Source organism: Erythrolamprus reginae, chromosome 11, assembly GCF_031021105.1.
Source record: "Erythrolamprus reginae isolate rEryReg1 chromosome 11, rEryReg1.hap1, whole genome shotgun sequence".
NCBI lineage: Eukaryota > Metazoa > Chordata > Lepidosauria > Squamata > Dipsadidae > Erythrolamprus > Erythrolamprus reginae.
The window spans coordinates 32,469,319-32,492,853 of NC_091960.1; the positions used below are offsets into that span (position 1 = coordinate 32,469,319).

General features: G+C 42.7%; 2 protein-coding genes across 2 annotated transcripts; one reads left to right on the forward strand and one right to left on the reverse strand.

The window, feature by feature from the left end:
• Window positions 1-3,088: 3,088 nt before the first annotated feature.
• C11H1orf232 (chromosome 11 C1orf232 homolog) lies at window positions 3,089-14,563 on the reverse strand. Its single transcript, XM_070764315.1, has 4 exons — window positions 14,477-14,563; window positions 12,741-12,827; window positions 12,419-12,516; window positions 3,089-3,386 (listed from the first exon to the last, which is right to left on the reverse strand). Exons 1-4 carry the CDS (start codon window positions 14,561-14,563, stop codon window positions 3,089-3,091), a joined length of 570 nt encoding a protein of 189 aa, XP_070620416.1.
• A 4,008-nt stretch (window positions 14,564-18,571) lies between these two features.
• Window positions 18,572-23,246, forward strand: ZNF593 (zinc finger protein 593). The gene is made up of 3 exons (XM_070764941.1): window positions 18,572-18,829; window positions 20,062-20,124; window positions 21,136-23,246. The coding sequence occupies exons 1-3, from the start codon at window positions 18,633-18,635 to the stop codon at window positions 21,266-21,268; spliced, it is 393 nt and encodes a 130-aa protein (XP_070621042.1). The 5' UTR covers window positions 18,572-18,632; the 3' UTR covers window positions 21,269-23,246.
• Window positions 23,247-23,535: the final 289 nt, after the last annotated feature.

Consider the following 23,535-nt stretch of genomic DNA (forward strand, 5'->3'; position numbering starts at 1 on the left):
CATTTCTCTCCCTGTCTCTGCTTCTGGTTCACTGTCTGATTCATCCTCCAGCCAGACTGGTCTTCTGTAAACTGATGGCTCCCATCCTCTGTGTCAAAATTAGCAACCACAGGAGCTGGCCTGAAGCCAACCACAACACTTATGGGACCGTCTCTTGCCTCATGTATCCCAGTGTCTGGTCAGGGCCCACAGAATTGGCCTTCTCCAGGTCCGGTCAGCCAAGCAATGTCGGCTGGTGGGCCCTAGGGGAAGAGCCTTCTCTGTGGCAGCCCCGGCCCTTTGGAATCAAGAGATCCGTAGAACTGCCATGAGTTGCATCTGCGAAAGTTGGGCAGCCGTATACATTTCTTAAATTAAATCAATAAATGGTAATAAATATCCATTGTAAGATAAAATACAGGAAATAGTAAAAGGGCAGACTAGATGGACCATGGGGTCTTTTTCTGCCGTCAGTCTTCTATGTTTCTATGTTTCTATGGTAACACTTGCTCTCTAATAATGTGGATGCTCCAAATCCCAGACATTATCATGGCACCAATTTGTGAAAGGTTGACTTTGTAACTGAAGGCTCATTTCAGAAACAGTGTGCTTGCACAGATCTTACATGCCTTCTAAGGCAATTGCTACTTTCCATCCAATGCCCATGAAATCTTGCAGCCTGGGAGTGATGATGAGCGCTGCATGGCAAACTCTGGATTATTGCTCTGCAGAAAAGTTTTAAATTCTGACGACAATCTATCCGTTGCCACCTTGTGGTAGCTAGATACATCATAATCCTTTTATACAAAATTTACTCTGACTAGGCAACATATTGCAACATAGGTAGCACTGCAAAAAGTATGCAAAATACTTACTTCCTTTGAAAAATTACTTATGTATACCGGTATCTACTCGGCGGCCCATAAATCTTATAAATAGATAAATAAATTGAGGAGATTACTGGAAAACAGAATTTCCAGGCTCTAACCGCCCTGCATACACCAGCACCAAGCACCTCTACAATCTCCTTGGCTAGCTTGGAAGGCCTTTATGGGTTCTTGGAAACTGCCTCCACATACAGATTTAACTCCTTTATGTCGCCAACGTTTGCATCGTACTTTTTCTTCGCGGGAAGAGTTTGGAATGTCCACGCCTGGAGCTCTCCCATTTTATCCTCATAAGTCAGTGGCCTCATCATGGCTGACCAGGGATCTGTGTATTCCAGATCTCCTCCATCCAAGTTGCAGAAAGTTATCACAGAATCAGCCTGTCGACTGCTACAGATTAGATTAATTGGATGAATCGTTCTGCGACAGCTGCTTTCTTAGAAAGCCAAGGTTGGTTCCAATCCAAATAGGTGAATGTGGAAAGAGAGACCAGGAAATGCCTATTATTATTTTTTTTGACAGGAAGCAGTCTCTGGCAAGGGAGATTTTCCTAAATGTCCATTAACATAATTACAGGGTGAGTTCCAAAAGTAATGCAATTATTTTTTTAAAGTAATTTATTGAACAGATTTGCACAAATACTTAACATTCTTCAAAGTACTGTCCTTGGGCCTCTACACATTTTTTCCAGCGACTCTGCCATGACCGGTATGTGCCCTGGAAGGCATCTTCGAGGACCTCTCGCAAGGTCTTCGTTACAACTGATTGGATCTCTTCTATGGACGGAAAAAGCACCTTGCCACAACGCGCTACGAGTCTGCGAGTTCCTGGCCAAACACCAGGTGCCAATGCTGCCCCACCACACCCTATAGTCCTGACATTGCCCCAGTTGACTGCTTTTTGTTCCCGGCCCTGAAAGGGATCCGTTTTTCATCCATAGAAGAGATCCAATCAGCCATGACGAAGACCTTGCGAGAGGTCCCCTAAGACAGTGTTTCCCAACCTTGGCAATTTGAAGATATTTGGACTTCAACTCCCAGAATTCCTCAGCCAGCGAATGCTGGCTGGGGAATTCTGGGAATTGAAGTCCAGATGTCTTCAAGTTGCCAAGGTTGGGAAACATTGCGCTAAGACAGTGATTTTCAATCTTTTTTGAGCTGCGGCACATTTTTTACATTTACAAAATCCTGGGGCATACCACCAACCAAAATGATACTCTAAGACAGTACATATTATACATATTGCCCCCCCCTTGTGTGTGTGTGTGTATACACACTCTTGAACCATTTCCAAAAACAGGTGACGGCTGGGGGTTTTTTCTCTCTTATTCTTTGGGTGCTTTTTATCATATGCTTTACATCAAGAGTCACTTCTCTCTTTTGTTTCTCTCTCTTTCCTCTCATTGTCTGCCTCAATTATTTTCTCTCTTTCCCCCCCTTTTTTCTCACATTTCTCTCTCTCCTTCTCTCTCTTTCTTTCTTTCTCTCTCTCCCTCTCTCTCTTGCTTTCTTTCTCTCACACACAAACTCTCTCTCTTGCTTTCTTTCTCTCTTGCTTTCTTTCTCTCTCTTTCTCTCTCCCCCCGCTCTCTCTTGCTTTCTCTCTCTCTCATTTACTTTCTTTTTCTCTCTCTCTTGCTTTCTTTATCTCTCTCTCTCTTTCTTTCATTTTTTTGTTTCTTTCTCTCTCTCTTGCTTTCTTTCGCTTTTTTGTTTCTTTCTCTCTCTCTTGCTTTCTTTCTCTTTCTCTTTCTCTCTCCCCTCTTGCGGCACACCTGACCATGTTCCACGGCACACTAGTGTGCCGCGGCACACTGGTTGAAAAACACTGCCCTAAGACGCCTTCCAGGGCACGTACCGGTCACGGCAGAGTCACTGGGAAAAATGTGTAGAGGCCCAAGGACAGAACTTTGAATAATTTTAAGTGTTTGTGCAAATCTGTCCAATAAATTACTTTTTAAAAAATTGCATTAGTTTTGGAATGTACCCTGTATTCTAAGAGCAGGAAGAAAAGGAGAGAAATGGAATGAAGACCACCAAGACACACACTTTGGGAAAGCTTCATAAAGTTATCATCACCCATATCTGGAACTGAATACTGTATTTCACATTAAGCCCAGCACTCCCCCCCCCCCGCCCACAAAGCTGTTGGAAAATCATAAAATATATTGCTACCACTGAGAAAGGGTCGCTCGCTCAAAGTCCTCCATTTCTGGGTCTGTCCTAGTTACTTTTGGGAATGTTCTTGTTCTTCAACTCAGCCAGTTTGTTGGTTACGAAGCTCCACTTGAAGGCCACGCCTTCAGCCTCTCGGAGATCGTTGTCATGGCCAAGGTCACTGACTTCCTCAGTTGGCCTCACCCCGGAACCCCCACTGCCCTCAACCCTTTCTTCGCTGGGATCCACCTTGGCTGTCATTTTTTCCAGAGGTGAGGTTTGCTGCCACTTGTTAGCAAAGACATCCCAAAAACCAGCCGTCTTCTTCTCAGCTGTTTCTTCTGCTGGTTTGGCAGCTAGAGGACTGAAAGGAGAAAAGGGATTTAGGAACGGAGAGGCGTTAAAACTACATTGGATGGTGTGTTAAAAGTGGTTTCCCCCAAGTCTTTGGAGAGGGGCGGCATACAAATCTAATAAATTATTATTTATTTTTATTTTATTTATTTATTAAATTTGTATGCCGCCCCTCTCCGCAGACTCGGGGCGGCTCACAACAGCAACAGAAAACAATATATAATACAAATTCAATCATTAGAAAGCTAAAAACCCATAATTTAAAAAACATGCACACAACATACCATACATGAACAGTACAGGCCTGGGGAAGATATTTCAGTTCCCCCATGCCCGACGGCAGAGGTGGGTTTTAAGGAGTTTGCGGAAGGCAAGGAGGGTGGGGGCAGTACTAATCTCAGCGTGGAGCTGGTTCCAGAGGGTCGGGGCCACCACAGAGAAGGCTCTTCCCCTGGGACCCGCCAAACGACATTGTTTAGTCGACGGGACCCGGAGAAGGTCAACTCTGTGGGACCTAATCGGTCGCTGGGATTCGTGCAACAGAAGGTGGTCCTGGAGATATTCTGGTCCGATGCCATGAAGGGCTTTATAGGTCAAGACCAACACTTTGAATTGTGACCGGAAATTGATCGGCAACCAATGCAGACTGCGGAGTGTTGGTGTAACATGGGCATACCTTGGGAAGCCCATGACTGCTCTCGCAGCTGCATTCTGCACGATCTGAAGTTTCCGAAAACTTTTCAAAGGTCGCCACATGTAGAGAGCATTACAGTAGTCGAGCCTCGAGGTGATGAGGGCATGAGTGACTGTGAGCATTGAGTCCCGGTCCAGATAGGGCCACAACTGGTGCACCAGGCGAACCTGGGCAAACGCCCCCCTCGCCACAGCTGAAAGTTGTTTCTCTAATGTGAGCTGTGGATCAAGGAGGACGCCAAAGTTGCAGACCCTCTCTGAGGGGGTCAATAATTCCCCCCCAGGGTTATGGATGGACAGATGGAATTGTCCTTGGGAGGCAAAACCCACAGCCACTCCATCTTATCCATGTTGAGTTTGAGTCTGTTGACACCCATCCAAACCCCAACAGCCTCCAGACACCGGCACATCACTTCCACTGCTTCGTTGACTTATTATTATTATTATTATTATTATTATTATTATTATTATTATTATTATTTCCTAAGAATAAACTGTTAGTGATGGTATTTAAGGCCCTGTGCTCAAACACACCAAATTACTTGGTGACCTATTTATCTTGGTATACACCAGTGATGGCAAACCTATGGCATGGGTGCCACAGGTGGCACGCGGAGCCATATCTGCTGGCATGCGAGCCTTTGCCCTGGCTCAATAAATAGTGCATAAACTTATTACCCCCATTGCATCCCCCCCCCAGTGGGCACAGCAGCCCATTACTGAATGAATGAATGAATGAATGAATGAATGAATGAATGAATGAATGAATGAATGGCTCCTGGAGGCCGAAGACTCCATTCAACTACGGTGTGTCACATTTTATCTGCCCACTAGAGGGCAGAAGGCCAAAAGGAACAGCTGACTGATTCTAGATAAGCAGAGAGAACAAGGAATACATTTGCAATTACTGTAGTTTGCAGGGACCTTGTTAGGAGGGGTATGAGCAGGGGTGGGCTACTGCCTGGATGCGGGGGGGGGGAGCGCAGTGGGGTAGCAAAAATGGAGCTCCACCCCAGGGCACCCAATTTGCACTGAAAGATGTTGAAAGAAAATGCATAAGCCACGCCCACAGTGTGGTAGTAAAACTTTTAGTAGCCCTTCACTGGGCATCAGTAGGGCTATACCCATATAGAATAATAGGTTGAAATGGACCTTGGAGATCTTCTAGTCCAATGGCCAACAAATTTGGGTGGTCCGCAGCACTGACGCACGAGCGTGCGTTTGAAAGAAATTCTGTTTCCTGCACCCGGGGACTCATACCTCCCAGAGACCAATAAGAGCTCACAGAGTTGGCCTCCTCCGGGTCCCGTCGACTAAGCAAAGGGGAGGGCCTTCTCTGTGGCCGCCCCAGCTCTATGGAACCAACTTCCCCCGTATTGCTCCCATCCTGCTGGCCTTTCGCAAGGCCACAAAGACCTGGCTTTGCCGACAGGCCTGGGGCCATAAATTCACAGCTTGATGGCCAACTGTAAGAATGGTGTGTATGTATATGAGTGTGTTTTTTCTTTTTTTTATGATAACTTTTTAATGGGTTTTTAGTTTGTTATGTTTTAACCTCAGGTAACTATTCGACTTCTTTTACTGTGTGGTATTTATTCTTATATTCGTACTGTTGTTGTAAGCCTCCCTCAGCCCTTCAGGAATGGGCGGCATAGAAGTTGAATAGACAGACAGACAGACAGACAGACAGACAGACAGACAGACAGATTGATAGATAGATTAGATATGTAGGTAGATAGATAGATAGATGATAGATAGATGATAGATAGATGATAGATGATAGATAGATAGATAGATAGATAGATAGATAGATAGATAGATAGATAGATGATAGATAGATAGATAGATGATAGGTAGATAGGTAGATAGGTAGATAGGTAGATAGGTAGATAGGTAGATAGATATATAGATACCGTAGATAGATATATAGATAGATAGATAGATAGATAGATAGATAGATAGATAGATAGATAGATAGATAGATAGATAGATAGATAGATAGATAGATAGATTAGATATGTAGATAGATAGATAGATAGATAGATAGATAGATAGATAGATAGATAGATAGATAGATAGATAGATAGATAGATGATAGATGACAGATAGATAGATAGATAGATAGATAGATAGATAGATAGATAGATAGATAGATAGATAGATAGATAGATGATAGATGACAGATAGATAGATAGATAGATAGATAGATAGATAGATAGATAGATTAGATATGTAGGTAGATAGATAGATAGATAGATAGATAGATAGATAGATAGATAGATAGATAGATAGAGAGACAGACAGACAGACAGACAGACAGACAGACAGACAGACAGACAGACAGACAGACAGACAGATAGACAGATAGATAGACAGATAAGGTGAGTAGGTGGGTGGGTGGGTGGGTGGGTAGATAGATGATAGATAGATAGATAGATAGATAGATAGATAGATAGATAGATAGATAGATAGATAGATAGATAGATTAGATATGTAGGTAGGTAGGTAGGTAGTTAGATAGATAGATAGATAGATAGATAGATAGATAGATAGATAGATAGATAGATAGATAGATAGATAGATAGATAGATAGATAGATAGATAGATAGATTAGATATGTATGTATGTAGGTAGGTAGGTAGGTAGGTAGATAGATAGATAGATAGATAGATAGATAGATAGATAGATAGATAGATAGATAGATAGATAGATAGATAGATAGATAGATTAGATATGTAGGTAGGTAGGTAGGTTGATAGACAGAGAGACAGATAAGGTAGGTAGGTGGGTGGGTGGGTAGGTAGGTAGATAGACAGCTAGACAATAGACAGACAGACAGATAGATAGATAAATTAGATAGGTAGGTAGGTAGACAGACAGATAAGGTGGGTAGGTGGTAGATAGATAGATAGATAGATAGATAGATAGATAGATAGATAGATAGATAGATAGATAGATAGATAGATAGATAGATAGATAGATAGATAGATAGATTAGACAGACAGACAGACAAACAAACAAGCAAAAAATAAATAAATGTGCGCACGTGTTTCGGTCAGGTTTTTTGCTTCTGCGCATCCTTCCATGCAAAAAACCTCACCAAAACATATGCACATGCTCAGAAGCTGAATCTCACACCAATGCGTGTATATGTGCATGCATGCGTCCGGGGCGCGGAGATGCATGTGCATCTCCATTTTTCATACCGGGAGGGCATACGGGACTGTCCATGCTGCAGCCCCACTACTTGGGTGAACCAGTGTGAACTGGGAGGAACCCTTTCCTGGTCTCAACATCATTTTTATATCATTACTCACCAGAGCTTACAAAACGTTCGCCAGGTCCATCCTCGAACACAGCTCATCCGTTTGGAACCCATATCGCATCTCAGACATCAACACCCTTGAAAATGTCCAAAGATGCTTCACCAGAAGAGCCCTTCACTCCTCCACTCAAAATAGAATACCCTACGAGACTAGACTTTCAATCCTGGGCCTAGAAAGCCTAGAACTAAGACCCCTTAAACATGATCCCACAAGATCATATGCTGCAACGTCCTGCCTGTCGGCGACTACTTCAGCTTCAACCACAACAACCCAAGAGCTCACAACAGATTTAAACTTAATATTAACCGCTCCAAACTTGACTGTAAAAAATATGACTTCAGTAACCGAGTTGTTGAAGCGTGGAACTCACTGCCGGACTCTGTAGTGTCATCCCCAAACCCCCAACACTTTACTCTTATACTATCCACGGTTGACCTCTCCAGATTCCTAAGAGGTCACTAAGTGCACCAGCGTGCCTTCCATCCCCTGTCCTATTGCTCTCCTATATCTCCTATACCATTCTTCTTTCCTGTATTTATTCTATTCTTTCACTGATATATTTTATTCCTATTTCTTCTCTTCTCTTCTTTCTTAGGTATACTTTACTATGAGTACAGTGTTCCCTCAATTTCCGCAGGGGATGCGTTCCGAGACCGCCCGCAAAAGTTGAATTTCCATGAAGTAGAGATGCAGAAGTAAATACACTATTTTTGGCTATGAACAGTATCACATGCCATCCCTAAATTGCAATTTCCCATTCCCTTAGCAACTATTTAGATTATTACTCACCATGTTTCTTTATTAAAGTTTATTAAAAAAAATATTTATCAAAGGTGGACAAAAGTTTGGTGATGACATATGACGTCATCGGGCGGGAAGAACCGTGGTATAGGGGGGGGAAACCCGCAAAGTATTTTTTAGTTAATATTTTTGAAAAACCGTGGTATAGACTTTTCGCGAAGTTCGAACCCGCGAAAGTCGAGGGAACACTGTATATCCTCTATAACCTTCATTATATATTTACTATATGTACAGTGATCCCCCGAGTTTCGCGATCCCGATCATTGCGAAAGGCTATATCGCGATTTTTCCACCCGATGACATCACTCCCTTCCTTTCTCATCTTTCTTTCTCTCTCTATTTCTCTATCTTGCTTCTTCCTCTCTCACACTCTCTTCCTCCCTCTCTCATCTCTTTCTTTCCTTCTCTCTCTTTCTCTATCTCTCCCCCTCTTGCTCTCGAGCGGCAAGCGAGCAGCCGGGCGGCCGGGCGAGCGGGTGACGGGCAAGCGGCAAGCGAGCAGCCGGGCGGGCAAACGGGCAAGCGGCAAGCGAGCGGCCGGGCAAGCGGGTGACGGGCAAGCGGCAAGCGGCAACGGGGAAACCCCATCTTCGGCTCCTCGCTGCTGCCGCGCTACGGAGCAGATCAGCTGTTGGGCGGCCGAAGGAACCTTCCCCGGTCTTCCCCGCCGCCCACACGCAAACTCCACCATCTGCGCATGTGCGGCCATGGAAAAAGGGGCGCGCATGCGCAGATGGTGTTTTTACTTCCGCACCACTACATCCCGAAATATCGATTATTGCGAGGGGTCTTGGAACGGAACCCTCGCGATAATCGGGGGATCACTGTATACCCAATATAACTCTCATTGTGCAATGGACAAAATCAATCAATCAATCAATAAAAATATTTGTACGTAATTACAAAAGGGTGCAAAACCATCGACCACAATGGGAGAAAACCCAAGCCAACCGCTCCTTAACATTAATCTGGTTTTGCAAGGTGGGCGTGACTAGAAAACAAAACACTAACACTTATTTCTAGACAAATATAAGGAAGCTGAAGGCATAGTGTATTTCCTTCCTAATTCTTCGGGCAATTCAATTCTCTGCCGATAGCAGCCAAAAACAGCTCCTATCAGAAAAATATAAGGAAATGAAAGATTCAGGGTGGTTGTGGCTTTGAATAAGGGGCTGAGAATGTGAATTGATTGATGGCAATATTTCTCGGGGTTGTTTGTTTTGGGGTTTGGTTTTGTTTTTTTGCAGAATCTGGGGCACTCCAGGTTTGGAGGGAGGAGTTCTCCTACATAAATGCTTGCTACAACTATAAAAATGAACAGGCATTCTGTGTAAAGGGAAGTACTGTATGTGCTATTTCATTAAAACAGTGTTTCCCAACCGTGACAACTTTAAGATAATCATTTTATTTATTATTATTATTTATTTGTGTTGTCAAGCATATATTAGATCAGTGTTTTTCAACCAGTGTGCCGTGGCACACTAGTGTGCCGCGAGACATGGTCAGGTATGCCGCGAAGCACAGAGAGAAAGAAAGGAAGGAAGAGAGAGAGAGAGAAAGCAAGAGAGAGAGAGAGAAAGAAAGCAAGAGAGAAAGAGAACAAGAGAGAGAGAAAGAGAACAAGAAAAAGAAAGCAAGAGAGAGAAAGAGAGAGAAAGAAAGCAAGAGAGAGAGAGAAACAGAGGGAGGGAAGGAGAGAGAGAGAAAGACATAGAGGGAGGTAGGGAGGGAGAGAGAGAGCAAAAAGAGAGAGGAAGGAAGAGAAAGAAAGAGGGATGGAGAGAGAAAGAAAGAGGGAGAGAAAGAGGGAGAGAGAAATAATGCAAAAGGGAGGAAGAGAGAGATTTTTTTTGTCCAAACTTTTTTTAGCGGCCCCCACCCCCACCCCGCTCAATGTGCCCCAGGGTTTCGTAAATGTAAAAAATGTGCCGCGGCTCAAAAAAGGTTGAAAGTTACTGTATTAGATAACGGATATAGGTATAAACATGGTTATTAATACATGAAATGATGTACCTTCCCCAACAACATGCATTCTTGCCTCCTGCCTCTTGATTGACATCATCGGTGCGCTTACGGGCACCCTTACACACCTCTTAGGAATGGGGTGAGGTCCACGGTAGATCGTTTAAGGTTGAAGCTATGGGGGGGTTCGATGAAGTAACTACGGAATCAGGTAGTATATTCCAGGTATTGAACACACTGTTGCTGGTCACATTTCCTGCAATCGAGTTTGTTGTGGTTTAAATTAAATTTGCATCTATTTATTTATTTATTTATTCATTCATTCATTCATTCATTCATTCATTCATTCATTCATTCATTCATTCAATATTTATGCTGCCCTTCTCCTTAGACTCAGGGCGGCTTACAACATGTTAGCAATAGCACTTTTTTAACAGAGCCAGCCTATTGCCCCCCACAATCCGGGTCCTCATTTTACCCACCTCAGAAGGATGGAAGGCTGAGTCAACCTTGAGCCGGTGATGAGATTTGAACCGCTGACCTTCAGAACTACAAGTCAGCTTCACTGGCCTGCAGTACAGCACTCTACCTGCTGCGCCACCCCGGCTCATATTTGAGTGTTTGGGTATTGTTGTGGTTGAAGGCAGTAATGGGCAGCCAAAATGTTTACTGCCACAGTGTGGGTGTGGCTTATTTTGTAGGTGTGGCTTGATGGTCACGTGATTGGGTAGGAGTGGCTTGCCGGCCACGAGACCAGGTGGGAGTGGCTTGAACGATCATCATCGTTCAAGTGAACTGTTAAGTCCTCGACTTACAACCTCACCAGTGTCGCTCTCTGGGGTGACATTTTGTTTCGCGCTTCCCACGCTCTCCGTCATGGGTCGCCCCCTGCCTTAGGCTAGGTAGCTAGATGAACAGGTGCTGATCAGCTGTTGAGAAAAGATGGAGGAGGAAATGGCCCCCCTACAACTCCTGCCGGTGCTGGTCTCCCTGTCACTTTCCGAGGAGGAGGATGGGCGGGTGGGATGGTCACCTGGAGCTGGACACAGAGCTTCATTTATGTTGTGAGCCGCCCCGAGTCCTTGGAGAGGGGCGGCATACAAATCCAATAAATAAATAAATAAATTTCCACTGGTGGAACTGTGTTCCACCCCGTCCTGACTACTTCCCACCCCTGGTTGAAAGTGAAGTAATCATTGACAGGTAGGACATTGTAGTAGATAATTTTACGTACTATGCTTAGGTCAGACTGAAGTCAGCGTAGTTCTAAGTTGTCAGAGCCCAAAATTTCCAGTCTGGTGGCATAAAGTATTCTGTTGTGAGCAGAGAAGTGGAGGAATCTTCTCGTGAAATATCTCTGGACTCTCTCAATTGTATTTATGTCAGATATGCAGACAGATGAGCTGTATTTGAGAATTGGTCCAGCAAATGTTTTGAATGCTCTAGCGAGCAATACAATATTACCAGAGAAGAAGCAACACAAGATTAAATTAACAACTCTTAATGCTTTTTTTTTTTTGCAATGTTGTTACAGTGGGCTCTGGCACTTAGATCATTAGAGATGAGTACTCCAAGTCTTTGACAAAGTGAGGGTCATCTACAAGGTCATTGTCCATCTAGTTTCTATTTTATGTTCTGATTTTTTAGGGAACAATTAAACAACACAATATAACTCCCAAGTAAATCAAACTTCTGTGAAATCAAACTGTCCACTTAGGAAGCAACACTGTTTGTCAATCAATTTTACATGCTGTTGTGAAAATTATTATTATTATTATTTATTAGATTTGTATGCCGTACAGAACAATTTTTTACAGAACAAATGAGAATATTTCATTCATTGAGATCTAGGATGTGTTCTTTGAATGTTCCTTTTATTTATTTTTTTGAGCAATATATGTAAGGCAGAGCAATTGTTGGTTGAGATTTGAAGTTGCCACTTGTTTGACCATTCTGACACATAGTCAAGGTCTTTTTGAAGGGTAGCAGCCTTGTTGTTGGTGGTGAATGTTTTTACATCATCAGCAAAGAGAACACAGTTGCTTTTAATATGATCACAAAGATCATTTATGTAAAGTTAATAGGGGGACTTCAACTCTCTTATATTTGTCTGGTTGGCTGGAGACTTGTGGGAGTTGAAGTCCACATATCTTTAAAGTTCTCAAGGTTGAAAATCACTACCAAGAGGATAAAAAGTGATTGAATGAAGGTGTATATTTGGGCACATTTTTAGAATTGTAATTAGATAGATATCTCTTACTGGTCAGCAGATGGTTCAGGAGCCAGCAACTGATCTTCATCCTCCCGATTGAACAAAGATGACATGGTCCTCCAGCCTTTGACTCCAGCTCCCTGGACCTACATGCCAAAATCAGAAATTTGGGTTGTGGACAGACATCATGGAACAGGGGTCTCCAAACCTAGCAACTTTAAGACTTGTGGACTTCAACTCCCAGAATTCCTCAGCCAGTAATTCTGGGAGTTGAAGTCCACAAGTCTTAAATTTTCTGTATTGCAACAATAACTTCAGAAATCTAAAAGAGGCTTTCAGCTCTTTGGACGAGGACAGCGACTGTTCTTACCCGCTGAGCCAACTGAGCAACGGAGTTCAGTCCCTCCTCTGACAGCATTATAGAGTCTGTAGTTTCCACGAGTTGAGGATTCTCGCTCTGAAATAAGAAATCGTCTTTTGAGAATTGTTGGTGCAAGAATAGGCAACCGTGGCCTTTTATTTGTTTGTTTGTTTGTTTGTTTGTTTATTTATTTATTTATTTATTAGATTTGTATGCCGCCCCTCTCCGTAGACTCGGGGCGGCTCACAACACAATAAAACAGTTCATGACAAATCTAATAATTTACAATTTACAATTTAAAATATTTTTAAAAAAACCATTATTAAGCAGACATACATACAAACAAACATACCATACATAAATTATATAGGCCCGGGAGAAATATCTCAGTTCCCCCATGCCTGACAACAAAGGTGGGTTTTAAGGAGTTTACGAAGGTGGGTTTTAAGGAGTTTCCTTCTACAGGGATCTGTGACTCCATTCAGTAGAGCAGAGGCATCAAATTCATCAGCATTGTGTTTGACCTGAGGGGTAAGTGTACGGTGGGCCGGGCCAGCTCGACATCACTTGTGGGAGGGGGCACCTGTGGTGACGCAAGTACTCTGCGAGCAAAACGGGCTCCTGAGCTGTATTTTCATGTGCAACAGCCACCTGCAACCTTCCGCCAGCAAAAACAGAGCTTGGGAGTGCTTCCCGTGGCCCTCATAAGCTCTGTTTTTGGCTGCAATGGCCTCCTTCCACTCTGCCAGTGAAAATGGAGCTCCGTTTTCACTGACAGAGGCATACGGGCCAGGCCCTTGCAGTTTCCAGGGCAGCACAACGGGGCCAGATATAAGCACGCTGGCGGGCTGGATCCAGCCCTGGGGCCTTGAATTTGACACCCCTGCATTAAAGAGAGCAGAATAAGAACAGCTGAGCTGCCTGACTCCATTTTGAACTAAAGTGTTGCAAATCATCTATCAATATCTCTCCTCCCCATTTCCAAAGATTATTGAATAATAATATAGTGTTACCTCTGCTTAAGAGCTTAATTCATTCCGTGACCAGGTTCTTAAGTAGAAATGTTTGTAAGTAGAAGCCATTTTTCCCATAGGAATCAATGTGAAAGCAAATAATGCGTGCAAACCCATTAGGAAAGAAATAAAAGCTCGGAATTTGGGTGGGAGGAGGAGGAGGAAGAGGACAGTCACTACCCATCTTACATGGGGAAAGTTCCATTCCATTCTATTCCATTATTATTCCATTCTATTCCATTCCATTATTATTCCTTTCCATTATTATCCCATTCCATTCCATTATTATTCCATTCCATTATTATTCTATTCCATTATTATTCCATTCCATTATTATTCTATTCCATTATTATTCCATTCCATTATTATTCTATTCCATTATTATTCCATTCCATTATTATTCTATTCTATTATTATTCCTTTCCATTATTATCCCATTCCATTCCATTATTCATTCCACTCCATTCCATTATTCCATTCCATTATTATTCCATTCCACTCCATTCCATTATTATTCCATTCCATTATTATTCCATTCCATTCCCTTATGATCTGGGGTCTCCCCCACCACCTTCCAGATATGTGTGGCCTTTAACCTCCAGAATTTTTGCCAATGGCTTTGCCGTCTGAAAAACATTAGGAGTCCACCCATCTGGAACGGATGGGAAAGCTAACACAGCCCACGTCCAATGACCAAGGAAAAAGAAGAGGTTTGATCATGAATCTCTCTACCTCATCTTGGAGATCCTCTTCCTGGAGCTCTCCACCAAGAGCTTGCATTACTTTTGTCTTGTAGACTCTCCAGAATCCCTGCGTCATCGTTGCAACTGCCAGATCTCAGTTTCTTCAGATGCGAGAGAAGCTTCAAGCTTTATACTCCCTTTTTTCTAAGTTTCTGCGTTGAGAAAACTAAACAAGTTTAAGTTCCAGCGGCCATGGTGTCGTGGCTTTCAGCTGCTTTGGAGGTTCTGCGGGATATTAGTAGCTCAGCTAGAAGCTAGTTTGTCCTGCTACTTCACACCTGTTTCTAGCGGCCTCCTCCTTAGATCTGGTGTCTTCATTAAACATTCAGAAGCATACAGCATTCATCTCAAAGAACAAAGTAGAATCGGATACATGGCTGAAACGGAATAATAATGGGTGACAGCTCTTGGGGGGCGGGGGAACAGGCAAACCACCCTCCAGATAAGTTCTGCAAAAAATATAATTGCCTTATTGTGGTTAGCTCTGGCCCAGCTCCTGCCCCAAGGACTGTGGATGTGGGGGAGACATCCACATGCTGCAGGCCTGTTTTGCCCCTGGTTGGAATCTGCTGATGAAGGCTCCTCTGACCAAGAAGACATGAGTGACAGGGAGGAGGAGTGTGTGGCAGACAGCTCAGGAGATCAATTATCTAGCTCCTCCTTGGATTCAGAACAAGAGTTAATGGTACAGCCACGCATGCGGAGAGCGATGCATAGGCAACAACAACTGAGAGATTATTATCACAGAAAATGACGCCACTTGTGGTTGGGTGGGGCTGGGGTAATTAGTGAGGCTGCTATAAAGAGCAGCCTGTGGGTTTGGCCATTGTGGAGGATTATCTGATTGTGGTGTTTCGTGACTGCTTTACTGACTTTGACCTTTTGTGTGCTGATTTCCCCCCGCTTTGAAACTAAACCAGAGCAAAGTGTGTTTGTGAAAGAAGAAGGACTGTGAATTGCCTCACAGCTGCAAGCTAAGTATCACAGAACTGATAAGGGACTTGTACAAATTACCAGTTTGTTTGGAGACCAGTGCTCTTGGCTATACCAAAAGAGGCCTTAGGTTAAGTGATTTTTCATTATAAAGAACATTGTTTTGAATTTTCAAACGTGTGTGTCTGAAATTTGTACCTGTGAATTTTGGGGAGAAGTCTACCAGAGAGCCCGACAGAACACTTCTTCAGCCCACACATGGAAAACTACCATATTTTTCGGAGCATAAGACGCACTCTTTTCCTCTTCAAAAGAGGCTGGAAATTCAGGTGCATCTTATACTCTGAATGTAGCTTTTGGGAAGCTTTTTCCCCCCAGCCCTAATTAGGTGCTAACGATCTTCCCAGCTTTTACCTTGCAAGCTCTTTCATTGTTACTCTCTGCAAAGAATGTTTTCCAAGCCCTAAGTATTTGCAGGGTTTTTTTTCATTGTTCTACTTGCTCCGAATGTTTCTTTCCAGGCGCTAATGATTTTCCCAGATCTTACTGGCTTGCAAGCTCTTTCAATGTTACTCTCTCTGAATAAGATTTTTTTAAAGCCCTAACCAGGGGATAAAATAATGTGCTGAAACTGACCAGACTATGGATGCTAGCCAGATGAATATCTGCTAAGTATATTCTTTTCCCTATTTTCTTCCTCAAAACCTAAGGTGCATTTTATACTCTGAAAAATACAGTAATCCTTCTAGACTATCCTTTGTCCGTTAAACTTTTTTTTAATGGGCAAACACCCAAGAAAGCCCCCTCTTCTTCGGAAAGTGCCATTTGACTTCAGAAGTTCCCTAATCCCAAGAAGACTGTTTCTCCCACTTTGGAAGAAAGACTTCCTGAGTTGCTGCTTTACACCCCATTGTCTGCACCCTGTAACTGATCTCCTGCAAGAACAGGCTATGGAATGTAGGAGCTAGGCAGCCGGCTTAAAATAGATGCTGATGGATAAATTATTTTGTAGGGCTGATAGCCACGCAGACCGGCGTCTTCTCGTTCCTTCCTGGATTTAGTTTCTGCTTCAGGCAGAGTGCCAACCTCTTCGCCCTGCTCTGCCAAACGTCCAAATAGTGTCTTAAAACCTGCAAGGAAGCTGGATTGCGCTCTAATTCCAGATTGTGCTCTAATTCAGTAATGGTGAACTTTTTTTATCTTATTCCACCATACTTGAAATACTGGGATTAGACAATTTACAAAGTCGCCGCAGATCTGATCTAAATGTAGTTCATAAAATCATATACCAAAATGTCCTTCCTGTTAATGACTACTTCATCTTCAACCGCAGCAATACAAGAACACATAATAGATTTTAAACTAAATGTAAACCGCGCTAAACTCGACGGCAGAAAATACAACTTCAGCAATAGAGTGATCAGTGCCTGGAATTAATTAATTTATTTATTTATTAGATTTATTTATTTATTTATTTATTTGTTTGTTTGTTTGTTTGTTTGTTTATTTATTTATTTATTTGTGTGCCGCCCATTTCCGTGGACTCGGGGCGGCTCACAACACAATAAAACAGTTCATGACAAATCTAATAATTTACAATTTAAAATATTAAAAACCCCATTATTAAGCAAACATACATACAAGCATACCATACATAAATTGAATTGGATAGGCCCGGGGGAGATACTGTATCTCAGTTCCACCATGACTGACGACAAATGTGGGTTGTAAGGAGTTTACGAAAGGCAAGGAGGGTAGGGGCAGTTCTAATCTCTGGGGGGAGCTGGTTCCAGAGAGTCGGGGCCGCCACAGAGAAGGCTCTTCCCCTGGGGCCCGCCAAGCGACATTATTTAGTTGACGGGACCCGGAGAAGGCCCACTCTGTGGGACCTAATCGGTCACTGGGATTCGTGCGGCCCCTCTCCGAAGACTCTACCTGACTCTGTGGTTTCTTCCCCAAACCCCCAAAATTTTTAACCTTTGGTTTGTAAGGGGTGTGCATAAGCGCACCACTGTGCCTACCGTCCCTGTCCTACTGTCCTCTTTTATCATTACTTTTTACTTGTGCTATATTTATACAAACTACTATCCTATATATATTTGACAAACAAGTAAGTCATGTTGCTTGTTTGTTAATCAACCATAACTGCTTTCCCCCAATATTGGTCAAATTGCAAACTTTTGTATCTTTGTAAATGAGCCTTTCAACGGAACTGTACCATTATTTGATGTTAGGATAATTCAGTGTTTTTCAAATTCAGCAACTTTTAAGATATGTGCACTTCAACTCCCAAAAAGGGAGTTAAAAGTCCACACATCTTAAAAGTTGCCAAATTTTGCAAACACTTGGTTAATTTATTTTATTCTTTTCGAGCTATTACATTCAGATGGATGTGAGAGGTTATATGACAAGTAGAATTTGTGATCTAGCCATAAAGAATAAATTAGAATCACTCTTTGATATGTAAATAGAATGCAGATTCCAGCTTAGAATATTAAAGATGTTAGTACAGACCCTCTAGTTGGTGGTGGGGTATATATGTATGTTGTCAGGTGATGGGTGCACCTTCACAGGACACTGTTTTTATGTTGTATGTATGTAGTTTGTATGTTTTAACATTTAAAACTAATACAATTATTTTTTTTAAAAAAGGATAATTCAGTATTTTTCAAATTCAGCAACTTTTAAGATGTGTGCATTTCAACTCCCAAAATGGGAGTTCAAAGTCCACACATCTTAAAAGCTGCCAAATTTTGCAAATACTTGGTTAATTTATTTTATTCTTTTCGAGCTATTACTTTCAGATGAATAGTGGAAACTTGGGGATACATGTTGAATATTTATATGTACTGTATATCTATATCCATCCATCCATATATATATGAATACGTATTCATAGAAATTATTTATTTGTCAAACATGTATAGGATAGAATAGTTTGTATAAACATAAGTAAAAAGTAACTATAAGAGGACAATAGGACAGGGACGTTAGGCACAATGGTGCGCTTATGCACTTCCTTGGTGCTTCCCATTGTTCATTTCATTCATAGCCCTGATTGGTTACGGAACTTCATCTCATTCATATTCAAATCCGCTTGGAAACGCTCAGGGGATGGCGCCGTGAGATGACGTCAAAGCGCGCCTATCGGAAGCGGAAGAAAAGCTTCCTTTCTCTCTCTCTCTCTTTCCGGCGAGGTTTGGAATTGGAGTATGGCCCCCAAGAGTTCCCGTCGAACGGGTTCGCATAAGACCCACTCCTTGGCCCGCCAGTGGAAAACGAAGCGGCGGCGACGAGATCTGGATGAGATCCACCGCGACATGTTGCCTGAGAACGCAACGAAGCTGCTGCGCCAAGAACTGGATCCCGACCTGCCTGGCAATGCCCAGCACTACTGCCTGCACTGCGCGTGCGTCAAGAGAGAAAGGCGGGGGGGGCGGAAGGGGTTTGTCTCAGTGGAATACACCTTGCATATAGAGATAAGGATTAGATCTGACCAACTTTCTCGGTTGTGGGTTACATTGCTTGACAATGTGTGGAGTTCAACTCCCCAAATTCCCTAGCTAACATGTTGTTTGGGGCAGAGATAGGCAAAATTGGCTCTTCCACGATAATGTGGACTTCAGCTCCCAGAATTCCTAAGCTAGCCAACTTTGCCTACCCCTGGTTTGGTGAATTATTGGGAGTTAAGCTCTCGGCTTAAAAGTAGCCATTTTGAAAATATTCCATTTAGACATAAATGAGAAGTTGCCTATCAAAATGTAAGATTTTAGCTGCAGAATGGATGCAGGAAAACTGAAAAATTTGCTCCCCCCCCCCCCTTTTACAAAGACGTCCTATTTTATGGGGTTAAAAATTTAAACTAATTACTGCAGGATTCAAACAAACAAATACCACAGATGGTAGGTGGCAACAAAGCCAGAGATTTCTGCATTATTTTGCCATCCCAACCAGATTTTTGCAATCCAAACCCAGAGCCCTAATTGTAGACCAGTGGTTCTCAGCCTGGGGGTTGGAACCCCTTTGGCGGTCGAACTACCATTTCACAGTTGCCTAAGACCAGAGGTCTCCAAACTAGACAACTTTAAGACTTGTGGACTTCAACTCCCAGAATTCTCCAGCCAGCACAGCTGGCTGGAGAATTCTGGGAGTTGAAGTCCACAAGTCTTAAAGTTGCCTAGTTTGGGGACCCCTGCCTAAGACCATGGGAAAAGACAAATTTCCTTTGATGTTAGGAATTAAAGCTTCTATTCTGGCGCCTTGGAACCTACTTTTACAATCCAACCAATCAGGTGTTTATAGTGGGAGTGTGCCTCTGACCTGCCTGCCAATCAGCTTAAACCTCTGTTGGGAGAATTGGCACCAGACCTATGGTTGGGGGTTACCACAACACGAAGAACTGTATTAAGGGGTCACGGCATTAGAAAGGTTGGGAACCACTGTTGTAGACAAAGGGAGCAAAGTTGAAACTTTACATTTCCCTTCGGGGGGTTTTTTGGGGGGGGGGTTGGGGTGGTGGTGAGAAAAGATAAGTGAAGTCAGTTCTTAAATTTCAGCCCACATCTGGTCACTCCATTAATCACTAGGCCCAACTTGACTTTTCATTAGCTTACAGCCTGCTTGTTTCTTCTTTCTTCTTAGGCGATATTTCATTGACTTAAAAAGTATGAAGGATCATTTCAGATCAAAAGTGCACAAAAGGAGGTAATGTTAACTTCATTTAATCGGTGGCGGGGGAGGGAGTACCTTGGTGGCGCAGTGGTTAGACTGCAGTACTGCAGGCTGCTTCTGCTGACTGCCGGCTGACTGCAATTTGGCAGTTCAAATCCCACCAGGCTCAAGGTTGACTCAGCCTTCCGTCATTCCAAGGTGGGTAAAATGAGCATTGAAAAGAGGCCTGAGGGGGCTGTAAAGCACTGTGAAGCACTATATTAGTCAGTGCTATTGCTATTAGTCAGAAGAGAAGGATTTAGGGGTAGTGATTTCTGACAGTCTCAAAATGGGTGAGCAGTGTGGTCGGGCGGTAGGAAAAGCAAGTAGGATGCTTGGCTGCATAGCTAGCGGTATAACAAGCAGGAAGAGGGAGATTGTGATCCCCTTATATAGAGCGCTGGTGAGACCACATTTGGAATACTGTGTTCAGTTCAGGAAAGACTTAATAAACTCAATCTGTATAGTCTGGAGGACAGAAGGAAAAGGGGGGGACATGATCGAAACATTTAAATATGTTAAAGGGTTAAATAAGGTCCAGGAGGGAAGTGTTTTTAATAGGAAAGTGAACACAAGAACAAGGGGGCACAATCTGAAGTTAGTTGGGGGAAAGATCAGAAGCAACATGAGAAAATATTATTTTACTGAAAGAGTAGTAGATCCTTGGAACAAACTTCCAGCAGACGTGGTTGATAAATCCACCGTAACTGAATTTAAACATGCCTGGGATAAACCTAAGATAAAATACAGGACATAGACTAGATGGATCTTGAGGTCTTTTTCTGCTGTCAGTCTTCTACGTTTCTATTATTAGTCCATTTTCTTGAACCTGAAATATCTCTTGAATGGCCTGTCTGTCATATTTATCTAGCAAATATAGAATCAAAATGTATGCCAGTGGTGAAGGACATGGGACTCCATTCAGATTTTGTGTCCTTCGCCAACTGGCATATCAGCATTTGCAAAACTTATCGATTTGTTTCTGTTTTGTTTTTTTCTCCAAAGACTGAAGCAACTGAGTGAGGAGCCCTACACCCAGGAGGAAGCTGAGAGGGCTGCAGGGATGGGATCTTACATTCCTCCCAAGAAGATTGAAGTCCACACACAGCCTCTTGATGAGATGGATGAATCCAGCTAAGGCACAAGGACATTCCCCCCCCCCCCCCTTGTGAAAAATCTGGAGATAACTAAGATATGAAAGCATCGGTATAACTAGATGGTTATATCTTTTAAGTCGTACTATTTATTGCAGTATGTTTGCAGTATTTACAGTATTTTTGGAGTATAAAACATACCTTTCCACCCCCAAAAAGGAGGTGAAAATCTGGGTGTGTCTTGTACTCCGAATGTAGCCCCTCCCAGCCTCTCAAACACAGGCTGAAAAAAAACCAAACCTGAAACATATTCAGAAAAAAAAGTCTCTAAAATGGAGGTTTCAGATTCAGGGGGAAAAAGCAAGGTGCAGAGCTTACAACCAATGAACCTGTTGCTAAAATTCACCTCCGGGAACAGCTGATTTGGGATATTCCAGAGGCCGATCCACCTGCCGATTAGCCTTTTCCTTACTTTCTTCCCCCAAAACTAAGATGCATCTGATAAACTCCTGTGCGTCTTATAGTCCAAAAAATACAGCACATTGAAATGTATATAGATTTCTATATTCCACTCTATATTCGTAATTGTAGACATATGTATCTATCGGTTAAAGAATTGTAGCTGCCAGAGGGAGGTACGATTAAACCACAAGATCCCTATGTATAAGTAGAAAACTTTGACACTACTAAATAGATAAATTACTTCTTTACTTCCCTTTGTCTGCTGCATCCACCAAATTATCTTTGGAGGTTTAAGATTTCTGTGTTGCTGTTTTGATGATATGAGAGAACAATGGAACTTCCACTGCTGATGGAAAGCCCATATCCTAAAGTTTCTATATAGCCTCCAACTGTAAACTACCATCAAGAGATGGGCGACACATCAACTTGATCTAATAGGCATCACCGGCTCAAGGTTGACTCAGCCTTCCATCCTTCCGAGGTGGGTAAAATGAGGACCCGGATTGTGGGGGCAATATGCTGGCTCTATTAAAAAGTGCTATTGCTAACATGTTATAAGCCGCCCTGAGTTTAAGGAGAAGGGCAGCATAAAAATCGAATAAATAAATAAATATGAGTATGAGAAAGGATGGGAAAAAAAGACATTTTACCCCCTTCTTGTTTGGTATGAATTAGAATTCAGCAAAGTCAGTCACAGGGGCCATGGTTCTCAAATGAACTTGGTTTTGATCCTCTTGCAATGGTTTTCAATGTTACTATAGACCAGTGTTTCCAAACCTTGGCAACTTGAAGATATCTGGACTTCAACTCCCAGAATTCCCCAGCCAGGGGAATTCTGGGAGTTGAAGTCCAAATATATTCAAGTTGCCGAGGTTGGGAAACACTGCTATAGACTTCCAACTTTCCACTCTTCATGTTCTACTCTTCCATTGGGCGCCCACTTAATAAATGAACTAATCCTTACCTATTTTGCTTTGGGGGTTTGCTTTCAAGGTGTTGAAAGATGTTTTTCTGTAACTTGTAAGAAGAGGAGCAACTGATGCTATTTTGAATTTGGGTGGGGGTGTTGAGCTTTTAAAAGTCACATTGATGGCACGGAACACAATCTCATTAAGCCTGCCTAGGAATAGGTGTGTATACTTTCCCTTGAAAGTAGAGTCAAGGTGTTTGATAGGGGGGAATCCTCTAAATTGGAGAGTTACAAGTTTGTGCTATTGATGAATCGCTAGGGAAGGAAAACGCATTCTAGTTTGGTTCAGAGATAGAATGTTGGTTAAGAACTGAGACGTAACATATTTTTCGGCGTGTAAGCCGAGGTGGCGCAAGGGGTAGAGGGCAGTACTGCAGGCCGCTAAAGCTGACTGCCAGATCTGCAGTTCAGCGGTTCAAATCTCTTCACCGGCTCAAGGTTGACTCAGCCTTCCATCCCTCCGAGGTGGGTAAAATGAGGACCTGGATTGTGGGGCAATATACTGGCTCTGTTAAAAAGTGCTATTGCTAATTGCTATTGTTGTAAGCCGCCCTGAATCTAAGGAATAAAAAATGGAATAAATGAAATAAGTAAGTGTTCTGTCGGGCTCTCTGGTAGACTCCTCCCAAAAATTCACAGGTACAAATTTCAGGCACACACAGGTTTGAAAATTCAAAACAATGTTCTTTATAATGAAAATTCACTTAAATTAAGCCCTCTTTTGGTATAGCAAAGAGCACTGGTCTCCAAACAAACTGGTAATTTGTACAAGTCCCTTATCAGTCCTGTGATACTTAGCTTGCAGCTGTGAGGCAATTCACAGTCCTTCTTTCACAAAGTGAAACACACTTTGCTCTGGTTTAGTTTCAAAGCGGGGAA

Bases quoted from the DNA above. Each gene is read 5' to 3' on its own strand.
- ZNF593 (XM_070764941.1), top strand. From the start codon at position 18,633: ATGGCCCCCAAGAGTTCCCGTCGAACGGGTTCGCATAAGACCCACTCC. The intron at 18,830-20,061 runs GTGCGTCAAGAG...CTTTCTTCTTAG, and splicing joins CACTACTGCCTGCACTGCGC to GCGATATTTCATTGACTTAA. The intron at 20,125-21,135 runs GTAATGTTAACT...TTTTCTCCAAAG, and splicing joins TCAAAAGTGCACAAAAGGAG to ACTGAAGCAACTGAGTGAGG.
- C11H1orf232 (XM_070764315.1), bottom strand. From the start codon at position 14,563: ATGACGCAGGGATTCTGGAGAGTCTACAAGACAAAAGTAATGCAAGCT. The intron at 12,828-14,476 runs GTAGAGAGATTC...TTCTTATTTCAG, and splicing joins AAGAGGATCTCCAAGATGAG to AGCGAGAATCCTCAACTCGT. The intron at 3,387-12,418 runs GTAAGAGATATC...TTCTCCTTTCAG, and splicing joins CCTGAACCATCTGCTGACCA to TCCTCTAGCTGCCAAACCAG.